This window comes from Bos javanicus, chromosome 15 (assembly GCF_032452875.1).
Source record: "Bos javanicus breed banteng chromosome 15, ARS-OSU_banteng_1.0, whole genome shotgun sequence".
In the NCBI taxonomy this organism is placed as follows: domain Eukaryota; kingdom Metazoa; phylum Chordata; class Mammalia; order Artiodactyla; family Bovidae; genus Bos; species Bos javanicus.
Genome location: NC_083882.1, coordinates 57542317 through 57553086, shown reverse-complemented (window position 1 = coordinate 57553086; position 10770 = coordinate 57542317). Strand labels below are relative to the sequence as shown.

The 10770-nt window shown below is 36.5% G+C and overlaps 1 protein-coding gene across 8 annotated transcripts in view; it reads right to left on the bottom strand.

Annotated features, from left to right (window-relative positions):
- Nucleotides 1–1195: 1195 nt before the first annotated feature.
- The window catches only part of ANO3 (anoctamin 3), a 446396-nt gene continuing 436821 nt past the window's right edge, over nucleotides 1196–10770 (bottom strand). For all 8 annotated transcript variants that reach the window (XM_061380965.1, XM_061380964.1, XM_061380963.1 and 5 more), the window contains one exon: nucleotides 1196–4464. In XM_061380965.1, coding sequence (XP_061236949.1) covers nucleotides 4282–4464 — 183 coding nt within the window. In that variant the 3' untranslated portion in view covers nucleotides 1196–4281. The remainder of the gene's footprint in view (nucleotides 4465–10770) is intronic.

The window sequence follows — 10770 nt, the reverse complement described above, 5'->3', positions numbered from 1 at the left end:
ATCTGCCTGCTGTCATCTTACTTTCCTGAAAACATGTCTTGTGGACGTGGCTAGGATGCAGTGACTCTAATATCTGTGTTCTCTAGAAAGAAAACCATTTAATGTGGTCATGGGTGTCGTTTCCGAGATGAACACAGCTGACAAGCACTCTTGAAGGTACCTTAACACCACTACAAGTATGTGAATCCTAGCTAGCGAGAACCTACACTGATTAGTGATTCAAGCGCAAGTCAAATCAGTCTTCAGACTATGTTTTGTTGACACATTTCATTTTGAATAGAAATGTCTATATGGGAATGCCCTCCTTTCCACTAGAAGCTGGGTTTTCTAAGTCACTCCTAAAATGTTTTCTTTTCAGCTACTGAGGATAACAGGAAGGATATGAGAGGTTCACTGATGCTCTGGAAAAAACTTAAAATTGTTTTCAGAGCTTGTTATAATACTGAGATTTGGGGGAAAATAAAAATATCGGATGAATGTAACAGGATTGAGTTAGGCATATCTCACAAAGAGTAAGTGCTCACTGTTTTTTACAGAATAAAATGAATTCCTAGTCCTGTGTGTGGATGCACCCACTCTCTCACACACACACACACACACACACACACACATATACACAAACACATCATACTCTCGGCTTATGTCTCCCTGTTACCAACTGATAGACTAATCAATTCAGCCTTATCAGTTACGCAACTCTTTGCACAACCTGGACTTTCAATTTGCCCCATCAAATTGAGAAAAAAATGGGCCATTTGGTGGCTTCTTGTTGACAGCAGGTTCAATTTGTCCTCCTTCGCTGGCATGAATTATAATCTCTGCTAAACTTCCTATTCTAAGGAGATTTTAATGGCAACTGATAGAGCCAGTGCAAGTGTCAAAAAAAGAAAGAAAGAAAATGCTTCTACGTGACAAGGTCAAGCTCCTCCCATCTTTGCTAACACAAAGCACTATTAGGATCAGTGTGGTACTCCATCTGCACTACCATATGAGGAAATGCCTTGATGATGATAGTTTATTGGAAGACAAACAGTCAAAACCTTTCAAGTGTGGGGAAGGGCCCAAAGAAAAGGAAACTCTTGCCTTGGAGAACTAAAGAACGTGTAATCCCCTCTTCCCATACACACTCAACAAATCCCAGCGTCAAACTTAGAGAACAAACAGTATTAAATTAACATGCATATTATAGAAAAAATACCATCTCACATGAAAATTTATTGAGTGAAAAAGATTCCTTTTCATCACATTCTACAACAGATTGTGCTAAGAGTCATTTTGGAAGAATATGCAGCATTCAGAAGTTGTATCTCCTCATGCAGTCACTCAGGCACATTTTATCTCAAAGTGCGTGCACGGACTCAGACAACTGCAAACAATTTCAGCTATAACCTAGAGCGATTTTCCACACACTATACAATGAAAATGCTACAGCCTGGCACAACTTGTCAAGGCTGAGAGCATGCACATACATGTATATATTAGTTATCTGCTTGAAAAGACAACAATTTAGAATAAGAAAATATATAAGCAGCATTCATGTAATACAGAATTCCTGAGAATAGTGTGTTATATAAATCTTTGAGAAATAATTTGTATTCATACGAAAACCATGATATAAAATATTTCTCTCAACTAAAGCTGAGTTGTCTAAAACTGATATACTGTGAGGGGCTGTCAATATTTTGCTGTCAACGATGATGAAGATATAACTAGATTCTACTGCATTGCTTCACAAAAGGAGAATTTCAGATAATGTTTTTCATTGTTTCTCTGTTTTTCCATCGATTTCAAAAATATCAGAGAAGGCATTTCCTAAATCAATATATCATAATTTTTATTAAAAATACCTTTTTCTTTTCATTTATTCCTGCTAGGTAATCAATATGATTTTATATGGTTATATAAAAATAACTCAGAAAGAGACAAATTCTCAAGGGCTATCTGTATTCTTTACTATAAGGCAAATGGTTTTGCCTTGTGTCCCTAATTGTAAAAGGACATAAATGTCAGTTTCTTTTATGTCTTCAATAGGCATAGAGAGTATTTATCCTCAGGCAGAGTATATATTTAACAAACAAAGAAAAGGAAATGCAGATGCTACAAAATGGAAGTATTTAAAGTTTCTTTGTGAAATTAGTACAATTAGTTACTGTGAATAGGCAGATGGCAGAAACAAAACCTCTCTGGAATCTGAGGAAGATTCTGGAATCTGAATGGAAGAATTCCTTGAGACAAGGGAATGGGAGGGACATTTAGAGTCTGAAGTTCTTCCTCTTGCTCAGAATAAGAGGGCAGGTAGGGAAGTAAGTATTTTTGACAAAAATCAACCAACCACTGTGATTTATTTATCTCTGGAGAGAAAGAAGGAAAACTAAAATAAAACAAAACAAAAAACACTTCATTGTTAAAATTTTTTAAATAGTGAAGAGAAACTTTATGATTTTTCTTGCTAGAGAAACCCTTGCATATATACAAAGTAGTTTTATTTCCACAGGTCTTTATAAATTTTGGAAATAACTGTACCTTTAAACGGCACACAAAACAACCACATATGTGTATGAATGCATGATTACATATGGGCTTCTCTAGTGGCTCAGTGGTAAAGAGTCTGCTTGTCAATGTACGAGATTTGGGTTCGATCCCTGGGTCGGGAAGATCCCATGGAGAAGGAAATGGCAAACCCTCCAATATTCTTGTCTGGAGAATCCCATGGACAGAGGAGCCTGGCAGGCTACAGTCCATGGGGTCTCAAAAAAATGGGCATGACTTAGCAACTGAACCACCACCACCACGACTATGCATGCCTAATCCCATTCCCAGAAGAAGAAAATTGGGATTAGTTTTGTTTTGCAAGAAAAAGTGTCTTGATTTCTACTATATATTTTCTTAATTCAACTCTTCTCTTTCTTCCCATCCTGCCCCCATAGTTTATGCCTCCACCAGACTTTGTTTGAATGCCTCCTCAACATCAGTCTGTGAACATTCATGCTCACAGAGTTCAGAGAAACAGCAACTCCACAACAAGCAAAAATGATGTCTTTCACAATTAATTTGACTTTGTTTCTAGTGAGTTTTCAAAAATAAACCAAATCAATCTACCAAAGAAATAACAGAAAACTCCCTTCAGTGATGAAGAGAAAGTAAAACTCAAAAAAATGTGTTCTTTTACAAATAATATAAATTTATATTCATGCATTGTTTTCATCAGCTCACGAGCAAGAGTGCACATTGTTGGAAAAGCTTACATGTTGCAAAGCATCTGGCTTCTGTTTTCCTGAATAAACAAGCTACAGTGGAATATTGTGTAACTGGTCTCAGAGCTGCATGAATTGTATTAATAACTTGTGTTCCATATTGCAAGGTGCAAAGGTACAAGGAAAATCAATATATTTACAGCATTTCAAGTTATTCTGTGAGAACTGTAATAAATCAGGGAGGTGGAAATTAAGTATACTAGAAAACAGCCTTCCACAGTAAAATATGGATTCATTATCTTCTAAATGATATGAGAATGAGCATCCATATTTTATAACAATATAACTCCATTGGCCTTTAGTAAAGGAGAAAAAAAGGCAGTGAAAGTGAATCTGCTAGTGATAAAACAGATTGGAATGCAGCCAGTGCAATAGAGTATTACTTCAATGAATGGTATTCTTTTTGGAGTCTTAGATTTTTGGTTTGACTACTGAAGTTGTGCAACTCTTCAACTGCATAGTCAGTGAAAAACAACATGAATTTCCTGTGACAGAGATCCAAAAATCCCAGCAGGAAACAAAGGAAATTCTTATAAAACAGTAACTTGAAGGGACGCAGAGTTCTGGCAGCAAAGGCAATAACTAATTTGTCATTTCTTGGTAAGTAGCTCAACTCAACCTAAGGTTCCAAAGTCAGATTAGTGTGCACATGAGGACCACATGATACTTTAAGTCATGCCTGACTTGTGTACATTTACACGGAAATCTGTCATTAGAAACCTCATCATCACCCTCCCTCGTATACTGTGTTGATGGAAGGTGGAGGTTTCCAAACACACAACTCCCTGAGGCTGGTTCTGAGAATTAGACCCTGGCTTCCTGCACTCTCAATCTAACCATTTTTTAAGGTCATGAGCCATTTTTCTTCTTCCCTAGACGACTGGATATTTCAAATCCAGAGATGGCTATGATGTATTTCCAAGTATCATATTATACATGTGATTTGCCAGGTATGCCTTCCTCTTAGATCCCACCTAGAATTATAATTTGCCACTAACGGTATTGCCCCCACTGGGCAACAGATCCACTAAGGCCATTCATGGTGAACAGGGTGACCACTTTTTCTCCGCTGCTGTTGCAAGTGTTCTAGTTCAGCCTCGTACATCATTTCTTGGACTAAGTACTTCTCCCGTCTTATTCGGTCATATAGGTTCTTTGGTACATCCGGAATCAGGTATGCGATGAAAGACTTGATCCCAAAAACAAGGTGCTGAAAGTTGAAGAGGAGAAAGTACATTTTCAACGATTCTGAAATGCTAATTATAAAACAAAATAGTCATGAACAATGCTGTGTTTGCCTTACATTCAAGCATCAGAACTCGGTATGTACCATCTAGAATATTTTGGGAATATTTTGGAGATATTCCAAAACTATATTGGGGATACATTTATTGCCTTCCATCTAATAAGTATTACAACAAAAACGTGTTGATGTCACCTTACAAACACTGAATGAATCTGACATGCACACCCATAAAACCCTTATATACTATGCAATACTGCTATGATATGCATTGTCATACATGGATAAGAAAGACCATACACAGGGAAAATTCCTGCTTTATAAGATGTTATAAGACACAGTGTATGAACCATACAGAATACAGTGAAGCTGTGAAGCTGAATTTGGACTCAACCCCCAGCATACACATTTGTCAGAATTTCTACTCTATTAAAATCATATATTATTATAACTGCTCTAAAATATCTTATCTTTATCAACATTTATTGTATGATAAAATATATTATACTAAAATAAATTGATAAAAGTATTGCATTAAAAAAAGCAGGAACAAAAATTAAAGGGTAATATGCCTGTGATTAAAAGTACAGATGCTGAATGAAATTGCGTGTGTTTGAATCTCACTCCAACACTCTTAGCTGTGTAACCTTATACAAATCACTTATGTTCTCTATGTCTCAGCTCTAAAATGATGCTAATATTGGTGTCTTTTAAAGGTTGGTATAAGAATTAAAAGAGCAAATATATGCGAAAAGTTCAAAGGGGTGCCTGGTACAGTATAAGCACTGCTTAAATAGTAACTTCAACTGTTATAAATGAATCTTTTTTCTTTTCCCATGAATAATAGGTCTTTTAATTTCTCATTTAAAAAAATCTGATTGATGGAGTTAGGATGATCTGTAGAAAAGAACCCATTCACTAATTTAAATTGTAACAAATGTTTCTAATTTTTACTTCTGTGCTCTTGAGTCACACTGATTAAAAAAAAAAATCTGATTGATAGAGTTAGGATGATCTGTAGAAAAGAACCCATTCACTTGAAGGACTTAGGACTTAATCTCTATGTGGAAAGGAAAAAGGTACTTTTAACTGGGCTTACTGTACATGTCCAGGGAAACAGCACTGCATAGTAAACCATAGAAATGCAAGTCATACTTTCCCATAGATAAGCAGATCAAGAGTTTCTTTCCCGACCAAATACTTGATATTCACAGAACAGCCAGCAATGTGACTCAAGAGCACAGAAGTAAAAATTAGAAACATTTGTTACAATTTAAATTAGTAAGTAGGAATATGCTCCAAGTCCTATGTGGTTCAGTCACTCTGTCATGTCTGACTCTTTGTGACTCAGGACTGCAGCATGCTAGGCTTTCCTGTCCTTCACCATTTCCTGGAGCTTGCTCAAACTCATGTCCATTGAGTTGGTGATGCCATCCAACCATCTCATCCTCTGTCGCCCCCTTCTTCTGTTGCCCTCAGTCTTTCCCATCATCAGGATCTTTTCCAGTGAGTCAGCTCTTCACTTCTCAAAAAGCCAAAATATTGGAGCTTCAGCTTCAGCATCAGTCCTTCCAATGAATATTCAGGGTTAATTCCCTTTAGGATTGACTGGTTTGATCTCCTTGCAGTCCAAGGGACTCTCAAGAGTCTTATCCAGCACCACAGTTCTAAAGCATCAATTCTTTGGCACTCAGGCTTCTTTATGGTCTAAATCTCATATCTGTAAATGACTACTGGCAAAACCATAGTTTTGACTATATGGACCTTTGCCTGCAAAGTGATGTCTCTGCTTTTTAATATGCTGTCTAGGTTTGTCATAGCTTTTCTTCCAAAGAGGAAGCGTCTTTTAATTTCATGGCTGCAGTTACCATCTCCAGTGATTCTGGAGCCCCCCCAAAATACAATCTGTCACTGTTTTCACATGAAGTGATGGGATCAGATGCCATGATCTCCAAGTCGTATACAATGGTAATAAATAAACCTACAAACTGATTCTCAGAAATTGATATGCAAGGATGGCTTAATACTAAAAAGGAAATCTTTTTTAAGTTAGATTTTAATATCCATTTATCAAGACACTCTCACAACCAGTAACAGATGACAATTTTCTTAAAGTGATAGAGTTTATCTTAAAAAACCTACAGCAGATAATATACTTTAAAAAACCAGAAGTGTTTCCATTGAAGATGGAAACAAGACATGGTTGTTCACACTGCTGCTATTCAACATCCTATTGGTTTCCAGCTATACAGTAAGGCAAACAAAAGCAATGAAACTTTGGAATTCAAGACGAAAACTGTTGTTATTTGCAACTGGTATTATCACTTGAAAAGACAATTCACCAGATTTACCAGACAGAATACTAGAACTTAAACAAGGAGGTATGATCATCTTAAAAACATTATTAGTATTCCAGCAAAAATCAAGCAAATCATGTAAGGGAGGTTTAGATAGTATTCATAACAGCAATAAAAAATATCTATAAATTTTCTAGAAATTAAAAGGGAAAAATAAGCAAAAGAATATTTAAAAATCTATTAAAGGAATAGAACGATTTGAATAAATTCCACATTCATTAATGAAACAACAGAGATTTTGTAAATAAGTCAGAATTTGATTTCTACAAATGTAATTCTAACCAAAGTCTTTGCTCAATATTTGAAGGAACCTGAAAAACAGTTTATATGAATGACTAATAATTCCAAATAGCTATGATAATTTTTTAAATTAAGAGAAAATGTGGCAGGAATGGAAGGTCACTTGCTTTGTTGGATATGAAATATTTAAATATTGCATTTATATAGTGCAATAGTGTTCCAGTTACAGACAGAGTGATAACTCAAAATACTAAGGTCAGAGATATACCCGTGACAATATAGGAAGTTGAAATATAACAGAGATGGTTTTACAAGTCAGTGGATAGATAATAGATTATTCAGTAAATAGCAGTGCAAAAATTATTTTACTATATGGAGAATAAAAAAATAACTTTTTCTTTCAGACTCTATAAGAACTCCAGGTATCTTAAAGACATGTGATAGGTAAAACTATAGAGTTAATAGTAAAAATGTAGTAGAATACCTCTTTGAATTGGAGATAAGGAAAATGTCCTAACTAAGCTATGCAGAATAAGCACACACCATGAAAGGTAAACAATTATGGGCTTGACTACATCAAAATTGAACATTATCTGTTTACAGGTAAGACTAATAGGTTGCGGACAAAAAATGACATCTGCTATGTATATAACTGGTGAAGATTAATACATAAAATAGATAAGGAAATCATAAAATTTGGTTAACAAATACACTGGAAACACAATCCAAAATGGATCAAAGTTATAAGACACACACAAAAAAAGGAAGCCTAAATGGCTTTCTAGTACTAAAAGTGATGGTCAGTGCCATTATAACAGGTTAAATACAAAAAAAGTTAAAGCAAAATATTACCTTACTCTTTTACAACTGCAAAATATTAGAAATCAGATACTATGAAAATCTGGTGGAAATCCAGGAGAATTTTGAAGAGCACTCTGTCGGTATTATTATACATGAAACCAAGTACCCATATAAACTAACAATTCCACACCTGAGTAAAATACTCCTTAAAAACCCTAAATGTGTTTACAAGATAACATGTCCTATAGTCTTAATAACAGACACAATGAGGTAGAGAATTATTGTAGGTCTAGAAGGCAATGGCACCCCACTACAGTACTTTTGCCTAGAAAATCCCATGGATGGAGGAGCCTGGTAGGCTGCAGTCCATGGGGTCGCTAGAGTCTGACACAACTGAGCGACTTCTCTTTCACTTTTCACTTTCATGCATTGGAGAAGGAAATGGCAACCCGCTCCAGTGTTCTTGCCTGGAGAATCCCGGGTACGGGGGAGCCTGGTGGGCTGCCATCTCTGGGGTTGCACAGAGTCGGACACGACTGAAGCGACTTAGCAGCAGCAGCAGCAAGTACCTATCGTACGGTACGTATGGTATTTAATTTTGATGAAATATCATAAGTAAAGAAAATAAATTACAGATCTCATGGATAGATGTCTCTCTAGATCTGAAAAAGTACAATGGCAAGGGATAAAATGAATTATTACATAATACCATTGAAGTAATTCTGAAAAATAGTACTTAAAGTACTACTACACACACACACACACACACACACGTATATATTTATAAACAAACATATATTCAAATAAAGATGTGGAGCTTCTTCCACAGAAGAAGACAGAGTGGGTGCTTATGGAGGGAGTGGGTAGCAGGGAATGAAAAGAGAAAAAAAAAAGAGGGAATCATTGGTGTCATGGATCCATGATGGAAGGTTGCTGGTAACTGAGGCATTTAATTAAGTTCTTCACTGTATCAGGCTAGCTATATTTTAAGCAAGGCAATGATATTGTAGCTTCTCTAAATTTCTTAACAGGACTACAATCTAGTATTACTGTATCACTCTGATCATCAAAATCTGTGCAATTTTTATAAAAGTGTTCTCAGGCATAAATTACTGAATTATTTGTATGCTTATACAAATACACATGAAGAAGGAAATGGCAACCCACTCCAGTATTCTTGCCTGGAGAATCCCATGGACGGAGGAGCCTGATGGGCCACAGTCCACGGGGTTGCAAAGAGTCACACACGACTGAGAGACTTCACTTTCACTTTCACAAATACATATGATTAACTATAATTAGAGTTGATTGTTCAGAAGATAATCTCTCCATCCGATGAACAAATATGGGTTCTTTTGTTAGATTATGAAAATCATTCTTTCCTTTTCAAATTTGGTTACTATGGTGCTCATAACTAAGTTGAAGTACAGTTGATTTATAATGCTGTGTTAGCTTCAGGTATAAAGCAAAGTGACTGACTTATATATATATACATATACTCTATTTTTTCAGATTCTTTTACCTTATAGGTTATTATAAAATATTGAATATAGTTTTCTAAGCTATATAGTAGGTCATTTTTTGTCATCTATTTGATATATAGTAATCAGTTCAGTTCAGTTGCTCAGTTGTGTCTGATTCTTTGCGACCCCATGAATTGCAGCACACCAGGCCTCCCTGTCCATCACCAACTCCCGGAGTTCACTCAAACTCATGTCCATCGAGTCGGTGATGCCATTCAGCCATCTCATCCTCTGGCGTCCCCTTCTCCTCCTGCCCCCAATCCCTCCCAGTATCAGAGTCTTTTCCAATGAGTCAACTCTTCACATGAGGTGGCCAAAGTACTGGAGTTTCAGCTTTAGCATCATTCCTTCCAAAGAACACCCAGGGCTGATCTCCTTTAGAATGGACTGGTTGGATCTCCTTGCAGTCCAAGGGATTCTCAAGAGTCTTCTCCAACACCACAGGTCAAAAGCGTCAATTCTTTGGCACTCAGCTTTCTTCACAGTCCAACTCTCACATCCATACATGACCACAGGAAAAACCAGAGCCTTGACTAGACGGACCTTTGTTGGCAAAGTAATGTCTCTGCTTTTCAATATGCTAAGTTGGTCATAACTTCTTCCAAGGAGTAAGCATCTTTTAATTTCATGGCTGCAATCACCATCTGCAGTGATTTTGGAGCCCAAAAAGATAAAGTCTGACATGGTTTCCACTGTTTCCCCATCTATTTGCCATGAAGTGATGGGACCAGATGCCATGATCTTGGTTTTCTGAATGTTGAGCTTTAAGCCAACTTTTTCACTCTCCTCTTTCACTTTCATTAAGAGGCTCTTTAGTTCCTTTTCACTTTCTGCCATAAGGGTGGTATCATCTGCCTATCTAAGGTTATTGATATTTCTCCTGGCAATCTTGATTCCAGCTTGTGCTTCTTCCAGCCCAGCTTTTTTCATGATGTACTCTGCATATAAGTTAAATAAGCAGGGTGACAATATACAGCCTTGACGTACTCCTTTTCCTATTTGGAACCAGTCTGTTTTTCCATGTCCAGTTCTAACTGTTGCTTCCTGACCTGCATATAGGTTTCTCAAAAGGCAGGTCAGAAAAAAAAAAAAAATAAAAGGCAGGTCAGGTAGTCTGGTATTCCCTATTCTTTCAGAATTTTCCAGTTTATTGTGATCCACACAGTCAAAGGCTTTGGCATAGTCAATAAAGCAGAACTAGATGTTTTTCTGGAACTCTCTTGCTTTTTCAATGATCCAGTGGATGTTGGCAATTTGATCTCTGGTTCCTCTGCCTTTTCTAAAACAAGCTTGAACATCTGGAAGTTCACAGTTCACATATATACGTATATGTTAATCCCAAACTCCTAATT